The 18,204-nt window shown below is 39.3% G+C and overlaps 1 protein-coding gene across 2 annotated transcripts; it reads left to right on the plus strand.

Annotated features, from left to right (window-relative positions):
- The first annotated feature begins 212 nt into the window (after nt 1–212).
- LOC143461226 (uncharacterized) lies at nt 213–18,113 on the plus strand. Of its 2 annotated transcripts, none has more exons than XM_076959062.1 (35): nt 213–477; nt 829–951; nt 1,167–1,315; nt 1,525–1,677; nt 2,250–2,424; nt 4,339–4,527; nt 4,732–4,865; nt 5,248–5,328; nt 5,441–5,600; nt 5,913–6,060; nt 6,281–6,510; nt 6,676–6,815; nt 7,040–7,139; nt 7,321–7,521; nt 7,701–7,784; nt 8,145–8,348; nt 8,586–8,733; nt 8,902–9,219; nt 9,356–9,718; nt 9,869–10,130; nt 10,205–10,404; nt 10,591–10,812; nt 11,724–11,960; nt 12,138–12,346; nt 12,431–12,532; nt 12,610–12,794; nt 12,919–13,100; nt 13,260–13,370; nt 14,094–14,260; nt 14,352–14,778; nt 14,878–15,058; nt 15,167–15,389; nt 16,806–17,017; nt 17,180–17,331; nt 17,438–18,113. In XM_076959062.1, exons 1-35 carry the CDS (start codon nt 267–269, stop codon nt 17,754–17,756), a joined length of 6,702 nt encoding a protein of 2,233 aa, XP_076815177.1. In that variant the 5' UTR covers nt 213–266; the 3' UTR covers nt 17,757–18,113. The 2 variants fall into 2 exon arrangements, with proteins under 2 accessions (XP_076815177.1, XP_076815184.1); XM_076959069.1 differs by having other exon boundaries at nt 17,441–18,113.
- The last annotated feature ends 91 nt before the right edge of the window (nt 18,114–18,204 follow it).

The raw sequence follows: 18,204 nt of genomic DNA on the forward strand, positions 1-18,204 counted from the left end.
ATAAAGGTTAAGTTATGCATTCAACCAGTAAGCGACAATATATTAATTTTTGCACAGTACAGGCCTATATGTTTCATATTAAATTACGAAAAAATCAACAAGAAAATGAGAATTACGTTTTTGATCTGACGTTGCTACAAATTGTGCGTTAATTAAAAATTTTGTCTGAAAATCTCTCATGCTGACTAACTATGATTTTATATTACAGGAAATGTAAGTTTTTGATACTAGGTCTTGGTGTGTGAAAGATTTCGACCTGGTAAGAAATGTTTTCAAAACGACCATTTGTAATCAGCATTCACTATCCAGCCGATTATTTTTTGATCTTGACCGCGACTTTGCTGTTCATGCCACAAAGCGGGTTATCCATGAGATGGGCTACACTCCCGTCTCCGCACCCCGCTACGCCAAATAAAGACTTAATTTCCAGGACAACTTCTGACTTGGTGTCTCCAAAGTGGCGGGACGCCATGTCAGGTAAGACAGTAGAAAATGTTTTCGGAACTGAATGAGACTATTTACGGTATCTTTTGCGGTATAAGCGGGGCTTGTCTACTTACGGTGTATGTAGAGTGTACTACTTACGGTGTGGGATGTATGTTGTAGCACACCTTAGTTGATCAAATTTTGCTACAAAATGTCGCATGCTAAACTTTCTTATTCGTCAAAAGGTTATAAAGTATTCGAATGTTTTTATAACTTGGGCGTACTCGTATTCGAAATGCAAAGTAGGCGCTTGAATACATCTCTACAACACGAAGACACATCGTAATTAGTTGTTTCAGTATATTTATGAGTGTTTTTAGTTGTTTGTTTTTGTATTGTCAGATTATACGACTCAAGTTGATATTATCTTTCTTATTGATGGTTCGGGTTCCCAAGGCATTTCAAACTTCAGACTTGTCAAACCTTGGATCAAAACCGTGGCGTCAGCGTTTAACATTTCTAATGGTAACATCATTTCTGGATGAATACCTGAAATTAAAACCTATTACACATATTAAGTTATTTTTATTTATGACATTTAACAGTACAATAAAGTTTAAGGTTATGACAGGTGAATCTTAATAAAAATAACTTTTGTAATTCTCATTTCAAAAGTAAATTCGTACAATCACTATCAACAAATATAGGCTAACTACGTCCATGACTTGTTGTGCACGCAGATAACATGCGCATAGGAGTGGTCCAATACTCACACTGGTACCGCCATCGCCCTTTGGACAATCAGAGATACATAAAGACTGAGGTGGCATTAAATGATTGCAGCAGCACGAGATGTTTTAATCGTCGAGTGGAAGCAATGAAGATCATGGTAAGCCTCCGGTACAATGGCGATATTAATTAAGACAGTAACATCAAAGTTACCGGAAAAATCCAATTTTTTTTTGTGAAACAGAATTTATTTTCAGTCAAGCAAGCCTCGACCCTGCTCTTAAGAGCAGACAGACCATTTTTGGTTTCGTTAGAGGTTGTTATCAGCCACAAAATCGCTGTTAATGTTTATTATTTCGTTGACTCAAGGGATTCGGCACCTTTACTGGCGCCGCCATAAACAAAACTGTAAAAATCGACTTCGCAAGATCGGGGAGAAACGCGAAAGAGATCATTATCCTCCTCACAGATGGACGTTCAGCAGACCAGGTCGTGTACGCGTCATCATACGCCCGAAAACAAGTAGGAAATATTTGGAAAGTTATTGACGATTAATTTTGGACTGTTTCATTACTACGGTCAATACTTTACCGAAAAATATTGATAAAGTCTTTGACTCACTCTGGAAGTTGCTATATTTAAAAGCTGATGTATCGCTGTTTATGAGCTTTTAGCAATTCATTAGTACATAACGTCTAATTTTGTTTTGTACCTTTTTCAAAATTTTGAAGTGTATATTTATTAATCAGGTCCTTTGGTTGGGCGGAAAATTATTCAAATTTTGGGCGAGTAATTATTGGATAACATCACCTTAAAATATTAATTCATTTTATGGTGGAAATACTTTTTTTTGTTCGTGTTTCATGTAATAACTTGCATTTTTGGTCGTCATATCTGTTTTGTTTTTAATTTAATATTATCACTTTTTTGCAGAATTGTAGTTATATTCATTGGTGAAGTTTATTCCTATACTTTTCAAGTGTTGTACTTATTTTTATTTTCATCATGACTCTTTATCACCCAAGCGCTTTTCTAAGACTTTTAGGTTACTCAAATTTCCAAGTCACAATAACCTTTACATTGCTTTTACGCAGAACGTCATAATATTTTGCGTGGGGGTTGGCAATTATGACCTAGCCGCCCTTCAAATTATTGCAAACGGTGAAATTAACAACAGTTGGAAGGTCTACCAGCTTCGCCGCTACAATCAACTTCATACGATCATTCCCAGCTTGCAGAGTGAGGTCAGGGCTGTCTATGAGGACCCAGGTATGAAAAGTTTCACCAAACATTAACAGGCCTGTGCATTAGTAAATTATTTGGGTGATTAACGGTGAACTTGAACTAAAGCCAAACTTTGAAAGAAAAATTCAAAATGAGATACAAAAAACAATAAACGTTTGTAGAAGTTTTCAACACTTTCACCCAACCTCTGGTAGTAAAAGTATTCCCATACATATAGAGTATAGTCTTTGATAGTCACATATTGCCGGTCTACTATATGATAAAGCAATGCGTAAGTTGAAACTCTTAACGTGAAAGAAAAATATTCTTCCATCTGTAAATGCGTAGGTGCATTATCGCTTAAAATCTATCTTCTGGTTTTACCACCAACGTTTAACTTAATTTGACCTTCCTTGATTTATGTTTGACTTAACCGTGGAATGCAGAGGTCAGTTCCGATCAGAGCTTAACATTTGCTGCTGACCTTGCAATCAACATAAATAAGCTTACACGAATACATCTTTGGATGAAAGAGAAGCATTACGTTTAGGATTAAGAAAACCAAGAAAACAAAGCAAATACTTATATTATTGATTAAGACCTTCGATCACAAACGTTAACATAAGAGTTTTCAGTGATGAAACACCAATAGGCGTGTTAATTGAGATTACACATTACACATGCTGTTGTAATAAATCATGCGGTTACACCAACCTACCTCGATAATGCTTTATAAGGTAGTTGGATAAATTTTATTAAAGTTCATTTCAGATTACATGAATTTGTCGTTTTGATTAATTTTAGTAAAACTGGCGGTGTTTGGTCTGGTCAAGTTACACTTAATGACGAAGGATTAAAGATATTTTGTAACGCACAGCAAGTTTTTCAAGGACGTACAACCTAGAAAATCATGTATATCTGTTCCAAGTAACTGTGACATAATCGCAAGTTGCAATACACGAAAAAAACATGGCAAATAAAATTATATTGTATTTTTTGAAAGAAACTGAAACAAAAATTTGTCTATTTAATTTCTTGTGTTGGTGATAATGCACAAAGAATGACATCGATAGCGTTTTGTCTGGGTAATGGGCCTACGCCTGACACACGACCATGAAATCTACCTGTTTGTTTATGCTTTATAAGTGAAAAAGGTAAAGTTGCTAGAAGTTTACCGGAATTATGGATTAAATTTTAAACGAATTTTAGCAATCTAATTACGCAAAGCCCTTGTTTCTTTTTCACTGCAGTTTCTAGCAAAGCTGATAAAATGAGATAAGTTTATTTACACAACGTAACCTGTGGTATGTAACCTACGAAAAATAGATAATTGAGAAGTTTAAAAAGACATTATAGAAACTTTGTACCTTGACAACATTGCAAAACGTCGCACGCAATTATTTTTCTGTGTTTAAACTTAAAGTGAGACTTCGGGAGTTTCCTTCGTCCGGTTAACCATAAAAGAAAAGAGATAAACGCATTCGTTTATCCTGCGGGGCAAACACCTTTACTGGTATTGTTAGGAAATTATTATTAATAGATCTTTCAGCTTATTCATTTGCGTTTGCTAGCATAGTTAGGCCAACGGAGTAGGTTTGTTTATAGTTACACCATGAACGAGTTTACAGTAGCCGCAAGATTTTAATTCTTTGCGATAACGTCATGTACCGTGTGACGTTTGGCAATTAACACGGCTCCAAATCTATTGCACTTTAAAGCTTATATTTTAAAACTATTACACCGAAATCCATTTTACCGCCGCACATTTAACAAAAGTTGGTAAAAACAAAATGTAAAACAGCCTAATAAACCTCGACGATGACGTTGGTGTGACAAAAACTGGTCTGGTTTTGTGACGTTCTTGATCCTAATGTGCTTAAGAACCTAACCGCATGAAACTTATCACATTCCAAACAAGATAAAAAAAACTGCACTTTTCTATATCTTTCATCATTACAGCATGCTCTCCATTACTTTCGCCGAAGCACGGAAAACTCATTTGCACAAACGCGAACGAAATCGGATCGGTTTGCAAGTTTCGTTGTGACATTGAAAGGGGCTACTCGTTGCACGGCAGTGGAACAAGAATTTGCCAATACCGACCTATCATCGGTCCTGGCTGGACCGGCGAGATGTCTACATGTAGCGGTATGTGACGAGTCAGGAAAAGTATTTAGGTTTTGCTCATACCAACCAAAGCCTACGTTTGTGAAATTGCAGAAATTAAAAATTCATAAATAAATTAGTAAAGTTGGCGGCGGTATTGATGTGGTGCCATTTTGTTAGCATTACACACTTGGCTTGTTACTTAAACTTCAAGTTCCTTGAAAATTTGTATTTTTTTTTATTTAGTTTGTTCGGCAAACTTCGACCTCCTTATCATCCTTGATTCGTCATCCAGCATTGGATACGGCAACTTCTTGTACATGAAGGACTTTATCCACCGTTTGATAGATTCTTTTGAGGTCGGCCGTGAAAAAGTCCTGGTAAGATTTGGTAACCCTCATGGCAAAGTTCAGTTCTCTAATCGGATTAATTCTCCTAACGCCTAATCGGTTGGAATAATTCTAGCAACCTACAAATATACTCGAAATATTGCTGCGATCGTTTATTGGGATCTATGGATAAGTTTACTATCAGAAACAAACTAAACAGTCAAGGGTATCATGGAGCATAATTAGAGTTCTTGTCAAATTTTACTTTTTCGAATGCAGTCTCTTGTTTAGTAATGTTGTTCCGGTGTATAATTGAGATATAATAATATAATTGTATAACTCCGTACAGGGTTATACGTTTGGCAACCAGAACATTTAAACATGAATGTTTTATGAAAAAGAATCCAATAACTAGACGGAGCATCCTGTTTAGGTTTCCATTATCCGCTTCAACAGACAAGTTTACAATTTATGGGAATACAACACATACCCGGACAAGCTGTCTCTTCTACAAGTCAGTAAATTAAAGAAAATTTAAGGGAAATTCTCCCAATTAACAGTAAACGAAAAGGCAGCAATAAGTGGGTCTAGATATCTGGAAAAGGTAATTACATGTCGTGCTTTAGGCTGTGGATGGAATTTCATACGACGGAAATGGAACCAACACTGGACGGGCGCTTTATTACGCTCTTGATTACAAGTTTGGCGTCGATTCAGGACGAAGACCAAACTACCCTCACGTCACTGTAATCCTCACCGACGGTCGAGCAAGTGACTCGATTGATGGTAAGAGAGCATAATAAATTTTAGTTTTTACTGATGGAGCGCCTACAATTGGAATTTCTCACACAAATGAACTATTTGCAAAAATTGCTTTCCCAACGTGTCTACAGTATAATTTTTAATGATTTATCGAAAGTTCCATGTCAATCAATCAACATATCATATCAATCAATAGTGAACGAGTTTTCCTTTTTCTCACGATTAGCATTAAGGATACAATGCAATGCATTAAGTCCTTTACCCATAGACGCAATAGAGTAATAGACAAACAGACAATTCTGTGAGCAGCGTAATTTTTTGCACTTAATTTTTCAGCACCATCGAAAAGACTTCAAAAAATATCGGAGGTAATAGCGATCGGTCTCATGGGCTCAGATCACACCCAGATCAACAAGCTGGCATCACGTAAAGAGTTTGCTCTAAACGTCGTCGGACATTTCGTGCAGTTGCTTTCTATCATTAGGTACGAAATTGCTTTTTCTTGGTGAGAAATATTGCTTCGGATTTGTTTTTTTATTTGTTGTTGTTTGTTTGTTTGTTATGTTTGACCCGAGATGAAAATATCAGTTAGAGCGGTATAAATAAAATACTTTAACACTATAAACTATCCACAAACAAACCGGTAAAACAAGTTTTATTTATTTCGATGAACCGCGGCCGCAATCAGTGAAAGGTATTTTTAGAGAAGTTGCTGGAAAACTTTGCGGTGCTGAAGCGAACGTCGCGGGAACAATGTGCCCACAAAGTGACCTTCCAAATCCTAGCCGTTGCCATAATCTCCAGTGCACCAACGGGAACAAGGCAGGTTCAGTGTGCACTGCTAGGTGTTGTCGGGGGTTTGAAGTGAAGGGTAGCACGAGGAGCTCTTGCTACTATGATGGAACATGGTCCGTTACAAACTGGACATGCACAGGTAATATTTTATCGGGCTCTGTTGTTTGATATGGAATTAATACTTTTAAGATCTTTGCTGTTGTTATACATCATTTATTGGGCAAAGTCTGTGGAGGAAATATTGTTTGGGAATAAAGGCAAAGAAAGGTATTTGCTTGACGATATTCTTCTTTCCTTGCTGCAGAGAAAGGTTGCGAAGAAATGGAGGTTGTGCCTGGGCTTCAAACACGCTGCAGCAACAAGAGCAATATAGGATCCGTCTGCGAGGTTTCCTGCAAGCCTGGGTATCACATAAACGGACACACAAGCAAGAGAAATTGCAAAGTGAGTACAAGCTATAACTTGGAACATTTTACGTCACTACCAAATGAAAAAATGTGATAGAAAGCTCGGGTAAGTTTCTCATACTCATATAATAAGGTCTGCGGCTACATATAGAAACACCATGCACTTGCGTGAGCTGATTAGAAATTCCCGCTTTCCAATTAAAGTATTTTCTTCCTTATTATATCGTATCACAAAATACGGATCAGCTATATTTATTACAGTTGACCGCAAACGGCGACTATTTAAATTGTCGTCATACATGTCAACGCCAAGATAGCTTCGCCACTGCGTCGTGGGACTTCCCATTAGTAAGCTGTACAGGTTGGTACAAAATCGACTCTGTTGTTTGTTTGTGCCGTGTCAGTAATAGAATCAGGTTTTGTAATATTTCTGCACCACAAATATATAATTAATGTCAGTAGTTTTACCAGATGAAAAGGGCATTAGCCTGTTGATGTAGTATAGAATTTCTGATAAACCCTGCACGCGATCTTTTCCACAGAAACAAACGAGTGCAGTCCGAATCCGTGTCAAAACAATGGAATATGCACCGACCAACTCAACGGTTACTCGTGCACATGCGCAGAAGGCTTCATAGGAACCAGCTGCGAACTGAGAGTGAATGACTGTCACAGTGACCCTTGCCTAAACGGAGCAACGTGTATTGATGGTGAATACTCTTACGCCTGCTCATGTGCCCGAGGTAAGACAGAATACTTGACCTTAGTACGCACATCTTAGCAGATGAGCAAAAAAGAAATACTCAAAATAAATGAATGCTATGTTGTTTGCGCTATAGGTCAAGTTTGCACCGAACCCGATATACCTTTTTCCAAATAAGTACATAAGCTGTCAAGTTTATTTGTACCTGGTTTTCGACAGGTTTTGCTGGTGACAGATGCGAAATCCACTACTGCGGTTCAAATCCATGCTTGAACAATGCTACATGTATCGGACAGCATGACGGTAAGTGAGCTGCGGCACGCGGCAATTAGGTAATAAATCTAAATTGACTGACACATTATCGGCTTGCTTACAATTGCTTCACAACTATATCAGCAGAGCTTGTCATGTAATTAGTTCTTATTTGACACGAGCTGCTCGCATGGGCTTAAGGCCGCTCAGTTTGTTGCCAAAGGATAAACAATATGGCACAAACTCGCTTACTCAAGGCATTATATAACTGCGGAACGTTTACATGCTCTGTTAAAATTTAGCATCACGCAAATCTACTTATACTTAGGCTACATAAGTGATTTGGATCACCTTTTTGTCAGGAAATAGACGTTCGTTTACAATTAAAGCTAAATTCTCCATTTGATGCAGGTTACGAATGCGTTTGTAGCCAGGGCTACACGGGTGACCGGTGTCAAACCGTCATGGATCGCTGTCAACCCGATCCCTGCTTGAATAATGGGACGTGCAGCCAACACTTACTCGGCTATTCTTGCCAATGCATGAGCGGATTCACAGGAGAGGATTGCGAAACGGACATTGACGACTGTGCAAGCAAACCTTGTCGAAATAGTGGTGCGTTTTCGTGTTTATTAGATGTGCAAAATTATTCGGAAATCTGCCAAGAAAATTACTGCCCAGTAGTAAGATTTAAAAACGGAAAAAGAGTTATATTTAGATCATTAGAACTTGCCAAATGCTTGGTTATTTCCAATCAGCCTTTCAAGTTATATCGTGACCTTCCATGTCACGCTTTGCCGTCCAATTTTAATGGCTGACAAATGACAAAACACGCAATGCTTTATAATGTAGGCACGTGTTACGATTCGGTGAATGGAGTTTTCTGTATATGCGCTCCTGGATACAGTGGCCATCTCTGTGGAAGTTTTGAAGGACAATGTTATTCAAATCCATGCGTAAACAACGGCACATGCCACGAAACTACGCCCGGTTCGTACAGGTAGCCATAAAGATAAGCTGTCACTTGTGCTAGCCCTATGCTACTGGGTTACGTTCTTTGCTTGTATAAGAAATGTCTTTATCTTCCATTGCTCGACAAGTATCGTTTCCCACATGCACAATTCGTTCGTACTCTTATACATAGCTTTGACCGCTATTTTTCTTTTAGTTGCACATGCCCGGCTGGATTTATTGGTAAAAACTGTGAAATTGACGAAGATGACTGCGCGTCGATTCCTTGCCAAAACAGGGGAGCATGTTTAGACGGCGTAGCCGGTTTTCGTTGCGTTTGCTGGCAAGGCTTCGAAGGGAGAACGTGTGAGATCGACGTTGACGATTGTTACCCGAACCCCTGCAATGATGGGAACTGCACTGATCTTGTAAATGCCTTTCGCTGTGACTGTCCCGATGGATATGAAGGTCTTACCTGTGAAAAGAATATCGACAACTGTGGCTCCATGCCGTGCCTGAATAACGCCACATGCTCGTAAGAAGCCAATAAACATTTTTCATAGACAACTAAACCTTAGCGTTTAACATAAACTCCAATCCTAGGTTTTGGTTTCATCCTTGATGCTGATTTCGCAGCGCTGTATAAGCTAACTTTTGTTTCTGTTTGTTAGGGACGTCACGAACAACTACACGTGCAAATGCAAACCCGGATATATGGGAAACAATTGCGAGATCGATACAAACGAATGTGCCTCCAATCCTTGCGGCAACGGCGGCATGTGCCAGGACTTTATCAACTCGTATGTGTGCCACTGCTTAGAAGGTTTCGAAGGACAACAATGTCAGCTTGATGCTGATGATTGTCTTGGAGTAACATGTTTAAATAACGGGACGTGTCAGGACGGAAAGAACGAGTTTATGTGCATTTGCAACGACGGATTTGAAGGCCGTTTTTGTGAGACACATATGAACGATTGCTACGAAGAAGCTTGCCTAAATGGTGGCATTTGCATAGATGGAATTGCCACCTTCAGGTAAGAAGTCGAATCCACTATGCTTTTGTTGGATCTTTGCTAACGCCTTATTGCAATGGAATAAGTTAATACCAGTAGTTGTTGTCGTGATATCTTAACAAAATTTGAAAGTTTATAACTAAGCTACTTAACGCAGTCAATTTAACTTAGCTGTGAATGTGAAACGGGATTCGAAGGAGCGCACTGTGAAGTGAATGTAGATGAGTGCGCTTCTAACCCTTGTTTCAACGCCATTGAATGTCGGGACGGAAACGGAACTTTTGAGTGCGTTTGTGCTCCCGGGTTTGAGGGATTGCGATGCCAATGGGACACGGACGAATGTCGATCAGACCCTTGTCAAAACAAAGGAATGTGCATCGATGAAACGGCGGGATTTTCCTGCGTGTGCGCGCCAGGTTTCACTGAAGAAAGGGTACCTTTTTCACTTAACAAAATATGATCTTACACCAAGTATATTTGCTATTGCAATTGGATTGATGTTTGCAGTGTGGTATTTCCCTGGATCATTGCGATAGCCAGCCCTGCCAAAATAGGGGAAATTGCACCATCGTCGACGACACTTACCATTGCGCGTGCGAGTCAGGTTATTATGGAGACAACTGTGAATTAGACGATGACGAATGCTTCTCGGAACCATGTCAAAACGCCGGAATTTGCGTAAATGGCGTAGAAGAATACACTTGCAAGTATTGCAAGTTGCCTAAAAGAGTTTTGACGTTCTCTTTACCAAACATATGAAACCACTGATTTCAATAACACACGTTTCATTTCAAAAAGCTTCTTGGTTTTAACAAAATATATGATTTTTAAATCTATGTTGACACAATAGATCTTTATTCTAAGATAATTCATTTGTCATGCGTTGTTTTCAGATGCGTGGACGGCTTTGAAGGTGACAGCTGTGAAATAAACGTGGACGATTGCGCTCTCAACAACGCGAACTGCAGTTTTCATGGCACTTGCGAAGATAAAGTAAATGGTTACAAATGTCGATGCAACTCCGGATACGAGGGGACGTTATGTGAGGAGGAAACTGATGAATGCTCTCTTCTTCCTTGTCTTAATGGGGGAACTTGCGTGGACGGGATTGATAGGTTGGTAACTATATGTCACCAGCAAACAGGAGTAACTTGACCAAATAATATCAAATGTTGATTATGTCCACATTACATGTCTGCAAACTTGGAAAATTACATAATTCTAGTTGTCTAATTCAATGAATTAGAGCAAAATGTCCTAAATTTTAAACTAATTTGCGAAAATTTGTATGCTGTAATTTTAATTCTAGTTTAATTTTCGATTTTGCCAAAAATGCTAGTTTGTCTCACGGAGTTTTTTTGTAAGTGAAACAAGGAGCTCTTTCACGGAACAAAATGATCAAAATCAAAGTGCTATAGGCTTTGCCAAAAAGCTCTAGGCAACACAGACAAAACCGCTAAATGCTGCACACTGCCTCGTCCCCTCAGTGTCAATATACAAGCGGTATAACCTTATTTTAAATCTATTTCGAGGAAAAGCGAAGAGTATAACAAAACAATTTGCAAAAATGTATGCAAACAGAATTTGACCTAAAAACGGATAAACTTACTCTTACAAAAAAAATTCACTTTGAATCGACTTAGTTTGAATTCTAGTTCAGTTTCTTGTTTTAGCAAATTCTTAAATTTTAATTTTATTTAATTAGTAATAGGTTAATACGCTCTAATTCTAATTGCATAAAGCTAAACAAATCTAGTCCAAGTCCGCATGTCTACGCAGAAAGTTCCTTAAATCGGTTTCTAAAAGGGTAATACTAAAAGACTGATATTTTCAGGCAAGTATGGTGGTATATCATCCCACAGAATAATTTCTAGTTTGCAGTTCTTTGTTCAATTTTTATGCCCCAAGTCCATGAAGTACTACTGCATCGTTTGACACAAGACGTAACTATTGACCAAGTCAGCAGCGCAAGAGCTATATATTGCCTTCAAGACATTTATATAAATACTTTTGAATATCTTTCCAGTTACGACTGCATATGTCCGTCTGGCTTCACCGGAATCATTTGTCAAAACAACATCAACGAATGCTTTTTGGACGACCCGTGTATGAATGGAGCAGTGTGCCAGGATGGAATAAACAGTTTCCTTTGCGTTTGTCGTCCTGGTTTTACCGGCGAAAGATGCGAAACAAACATTGACGATTGCGTTCCAGGCTTATGCGTGAACGAGGGCATGTGCATTGACCTAATCGACGATTTCAAGTAGGCTATAAAACAAACTTTGATACATTAAGTTGTTTCTTTATCATTTAAAAGATTTGCAAACTTTAATGGAAGACAGGGTGTTCTGGATGAGAAGAATTTATCTTTGTTATATTTGCAAATATTTTGCCGGTATGTAGCCTATAGGCTATTTGCTAACTTGATGTCTTCGTACAGATGCGAATGCCCGGAAGGTTTCCAAGGAAGGAAATGTGAAGTAAACATTGACGATTGTGCCTCGAATCCGTGCTATCATGAAGCGCTCTGCATTGATGGGGTAAACAAATTTGAATGTGATTGTCCTACCGGTTGGACCGGCTACCGATGCGACAGAAACGAAAACGAATGTAACAATCGTCCATGCCAGAACGGCGGTATATGTGTAGGTAAACGAAAGGTGATTTATTCCTTTTAATTAGGATGTTTATACCAACACGTGTTTTTAACTCCGCAACTGGATTTTATTTCAGATATTCCCGGGACATATACATGTAGTTGCATTAACGGTTACGAAGGCATAAACTGCGAAAACCACAAAGATGGATGTGCTGTAAATCCATGCAAGAATCAAGGTAAGAACACTAGAAACTGCTCTAAGATAAGCTCTCGAAGAACATACAGCATTTACCCGATTTCTTCATTCACCAAGGCAAGTGTACTGACCTTTTAAATGACTTTCGATGCGATTGCCCGGACGGATTTATTGGCAAAACCTGCCAAATTCCCGTGAACAGATGTTTGAGTTTTCCCTGCCAAAATGAAGGCACTTGCGTTAACAGTGGTTGGTCCTACTCCTGCCAGTGCCCAGCAGGTTATTCGGGCTTACACTGTGAGGTAAAGCAATTTTATTCTTGCCTCTAACTAACCACAGAAAACTAAAGGCAAGCCTGATTAAAATATTTTTCGAAAGACTTCCATCAATGTATCAACAAAATATACCTTATATTTTCTCTTACAGCTAAGGGAAACACATTGCTTATCACTACCTTGTAAAAACAACGGTACGTGTTTTGAATATGGAGAAACCTACAAATGCATATGTTCGCACGGTCACGGTGGTCGAAACTGTGAAATAATCGGAGATCATTGCCAATCATCCCCTTGCAACGATGGAGAGGAATGCATCAGCTTGAGCGGAAGGTGCCTGTTGTTGTAGCCTTAACTGTGACTTAAAGCAGCTTAAAGATATACAAAAAAATTGTCTACCTATAGAAATATTTAAAATACACTCAACATTTATTTCATCTGCAACGTTTAATAACTTTACATTTAATCTCGCTAATGTTCGTTTGTTAATAGCTATATGTGCTTATGCTTGGATGGATCGACCTGCCATTTAAATTCAGATGCATGCGAACCGAACCCCTGCCTCAACAGCGCCTCATGCACGCGCACTTCAACTGGTTACAGGTAAGCAAGCAAGGATAAGGGTTTGCAGTAGACCGCAGGAAATTGCATCATACTACAATCATTTTTTGACAAGTACAATAATTGGTAGTAATAACTAGTATAGTAATTTAACACGCTAATGTTGACCGTTTTCACGCGCAGGAGCGAAGTGTCCCGGGGTCTAGCAATTGCTTTGTTATTTTTGGGCTAATAATTTTGCCTAGATGTTTCCTAATTTGTAAAAAAACCACAAACCATAACTCTAAAACTTGAGTTATATCTTACTCTGTGTGTAAAAAGTCGTTCGTTTATAATGAATCAATGCGAATTAACTGCTTGTTTGTAATATCAAACGTCCTGTTACTTCGCAACATTCTCGTTTCCATTTTGACATTCAACATTTTGCTCTTCTGTTTCAAGATTGTTATAAGGATGTTTAATATTTGCACTCTGTGACTGTGCGTTCATGATTAAAAGCTGGTGTTTCGTTTATATGTGGGTTGTGTGAAAATGGCCTAATAGCCTACCCCGGTCTTTATTCCAAGCTCACATTTTTACCCGAAAGCGCAAAGTGTTCCAGGTCTACTGAAAAAACGATTTTTTTTCCTGGTGTTGTGATCATTTTGCCAACAACGCGATAACGCGTGGAAGGCCGCTAGAGGGTGTAACGACAAGTTAACTTGTCTTGTTTTTCGATCAATGGAAGTTGATTTAGCTACACTAAAAGAAATTTGCAATTCTTAGTTGTTCCTGTCTGCCTGGTTATACTGGAAGCAGATGTGAAGTCATTATAGACAACTGCCACTCTGATTTCGATGTCAAATGTTTGAATGGAGGTACATGCATAAATCAGGCCATGGGATATTCATGCAACTGTGCTTTGGGATATGTGGGCGACTTATGTGAAATCGGTAGGTTAACATGATTTAGATTGCTTACCAATCTCCGTGTAAGCGGAATAAAAAAGAGTTTCGTTACCCGGTATTCACTATCCATTTGCAGAGATGGTGTGTCCTCCGTTATCACATTGTGCAGAATCCGGTACTCTACGTATCGTGGGTAGCGTGTGCACCTTGAAGTGTCCAGATGGTACTCGTTCAGCATCGTGGAGTGAGACCAGAAGTTCCGAAGATCCCCCAAAACGAATATGTCTCCGAGATGGAACCTGGTCCCCTCCCAATGACATTACCAAGGAATGTGTGCCTATCCGATGCCCTTTGCTTCCTGTACGATCAATGTTTGATGTACGTTTGAGTACTAACATCGCTAACTTGGATATTGCGTCACCCAATTTCACATCAATTGCGTTTCTGAAACGCAATCAACACTCCAAGGTTCACCGCGTAAACTGCTCGGACGGAAATGCTATCGGATCAATTTGCTCGTTTGGTTGTCAGTTTGGTTATGAACTAACGGGCCCTCAAGAAAGGTTAGGGCAAAGCTAATAGAAACCCTTAGAAATAGGTGCAAATTCCAGCTTCTTTAAGGCGGCTTCATATACCGATGGTAATTTAATGCTTTGTTGCAGTGTTTGCCTTGCCAACGGGAGCTGGTCCGGACCAACGGCTTACTGCTTTCCGCCAACATGCGGCCCTCCTTCTGGTAGTAACTTAGCCCACAAAATAACTTGCACAAACTACTACAATGTAGGTTCCAGATGTTTCCTGACTTGCCGACCAGGTTACGTAACCTTTGGAGATACGGTTAAGGCAAGTGAGATGGTGCTTGCCAGAGGACCATCTGTGTTGTAGCCTACTGCTGCTACAGAAACAAAAGTTAATGCGTACATAAATGTTTTATTTTGGTATATTTTACAGGAATGCACGTCAGGTTTGAAATGGCTATCAAACACGTCGTGGGGATGCACCCCTTCAACGACCTGTTCCGGGCCACCACCCACTACATTCAACGGTGTATACCTCTGCACTAATTTCCAGAATCCGGGATCGGTCTGCACCGCTAAATGTCTTCCCAAATTTAAGCTGTCGTCGTCTGGCACGTTCACTTGCACCGCTAGAAACGGCGTATTATTGTGGCAAGGTAATTATTTGCAAAAAAGGTAACATGGGATTATACTAACAACTTTTAATACTTAGTTATAAAGTGAGCTTTTCTGATTGGGGGTGGCAGCACCCAATGAAGGGTCCTAAAATTCTTGATAGGAGTGCGATAGCCCATGATGAATAGGGGTTACTCATTCAAAACAGATCATCCATGCGAAACATGGAGTGCCAAGTACAGGCAGGCTTGCACCCGCATGGAATGCAAAGAGACAAACGAAGTGTGAACGATTGATAAAAATTGTAATAGACTACTGACAAAGGCACAAGTTTTGAAAAGTACCGTAAATTAACTTGCGGCCGTCTGAGGTATTGGAGATGAATATGCCCGAAATAACGGAGCCTATATCTGACCCACTTGAGACTGAAGTTTGCCAGTACATCTCGGCATTGCACGTGCTCAGCAGCAGGGCCAACAGATAAAAAAAATATCAAAAGTTTATTGGCAGAACTAAACAACGTGAAGTCAGTTGAACTGATAATCGTAATAAATGTAATACCGTGAGATTAAAAACGCAACGCTTATAAAAAAAAGGTAATCAACGAAAGGAAACGAAAAGTTAAAGGTACAATTGTCCAATGGGGTGGCCCGGCCGCCACAAACTCATTAATTACAAACAGCGTTTTTGAAGTTCATTATTGAAATCGTAAATTAAATTAATTCCACAATGTTAAAGTGGAACTTTACCAAGTGCAAAACCTAGCAAAAGAAGTTCAGGAGAATTTCTGGAGAACCATCGTGACACTATTTCAAGCGTCAAATTTTATTTATAGCCTATAAGTTAGAACACTTGTCTACAGAGACAAGTATGTTTGTTCAAAGACCGACGAGTCCTTCAGTTCATTCTTGCGTTTTGTAGCTGATTAGGTTCAAAACAATGACTCCTTCAAGTCTTTCTTTTATGAGCCTATACAACATACACTTGACTTCGTCTTAAAACCGTTACTGCATCTCGCGCCCAACACTATTTAAAGTTGGCGGACAATATAGTAACGGTTATCAGACAAAGTAGCAATAAATTTAGAGAGATTTTTTTATGAACGTGAGCTTTTGCCCAACAACAACATAAATTCACGTCATTTACTGTTGAAATAATATGGGCAATTAATTTCTCACATTTAGGCCAAATGATAGGGCATGAACTGTACTCTACTCCTATCATGCGGAAAGCAGAAACTACAGAGTTTTGTCATCATAACGTCATGCTAAAGCATTATGACATGAATAATGCCGCCGGCGGCTAATACTATATCAACATATATTCAAAATTTTCCAAAACCAATGGTAACAATAAAGTGATTTATTTCCCTTTACGCCACACAGCCGCCTGTTGGCGCGAACGTGCCCGGTGTTGTAACCGTATTCAACAACCCTTACATTAGATTGTTTCTGCAGGTAAACCTGGTAGATGCGCGCCAGTAGGATGTGATAAAGCTATCGACCTTCGAACAGGCGTTAAACATGGTTTTGACGTTGGCGAAGACTACGCTAAATTAGTATCAAATCCGCGAAGATCCGACGGTGATCGTGAGTTCAATGATACAACGGGACAACATCTTTGCAACATGAAAGCACTTGTAGCCGTCAATGACACCGGACTAAGCTCAGTACGCCTATATGCCTACATTTATATGCTGCACAACTACAATAGGCTGCTGGTTCTCGCGTTGAACAAGCGAAAACATTACCATTAGCGACAATACTTCTAACAAAAAATTGGTATATTAGAAAGAGTGGATAGGCTCATGTGTGTCATTTTTCTATTGCAGGTGACACTGGACCTGTGGTACGGTGCTGACCAACCAAGCCAATTTCACTTCGATATTGGTGATTATAGAGCAAATGGGATACAGAATTTGACCCGAGCAAGTTACATCAGAGAAGAAGTTGCCGGTTTTGAAGACATGTTAACGACATACAAGTAAAGCTAAAATTTCCATGTTTCATACAATTAAACCTTCAAGTCTATCGACTAGTCCGCACGTCAGTCGAAAGGCGTTTTCAAAAAACTTTCTTTGTATACGCAGCAGTTCAAATACCGTGGTTTGGATGACTGCTGGTGTACGCTCACACCCGGTGAATTCTTCAAACCGTCCAGCACCGGGCACTTACGCTGGAGTCTTTTCCACTTACAGTCACGTGGTTATTCGACTTCGCGACGATTACCTTGACTTTAACAATAACGCGGGCATGTGGGGTACGGTTGGTCCGTCTCTCAGTTTTTCCGCTGCCAAAGGCGGTGTCGTGTACGTTGGCTTTAACAGATTAGCCAACAAGTCTTGGATTTTTGATCAATTTAGGACTGGATCGGGTCTTTGTTATGTTTGTATCAACAGTAAAGTTTAAGTCGTAGCGACATTTATGCGTTAGGTTATCAGCATTTTGCTTGTGTGTCAATTTTTGTTTGTTTTATTACGCTTTTGCACTTAGAATATTTAAACTACTGTCAAACTGCAAATGCATTTATTGCAAAATTTTACCTGCTGTGTTTTGTTATCTGCAAAATTGGTACGTATGTCGTTCACTTTTTTGTTTCTTGCGCCTATACAAAAACTGTTCTCCTCTTCGCACCTGTTAGGATCCATCAACAACTTACTGCGTCAAGGAAAACGGCGATCCTAATAACTGTGATATGTTATTTTGTGATGATTCACTCTTGATCACTGTAATTTCGTAAAGCGCAAATTACAAAACCCTGCGTGACTTGCCAGCACTATCATGAAAAACAGTGTTTTACAAATAGCCTAATTATCCAGCCAGAATAAGTGGCCCTAGCACCAGTTGTTTGCACTGT

The sequence above is a fragment of the Clavelina lepadiformis genome, chromosome 1, assembly GCF_947623445.1.
Source record: "Clavelina lepadiformis chromosome 1, kaClaLepa1.1, whole genome shotgun sequence".
NCBI classification, from domain to species: domain Eukaryota; kingdom Metazoa; phylum Chordata; class Ascidiacea; order Aplousobranchia; family Clavelinidae; genus Clavelina; species Clavelina lepadiformis.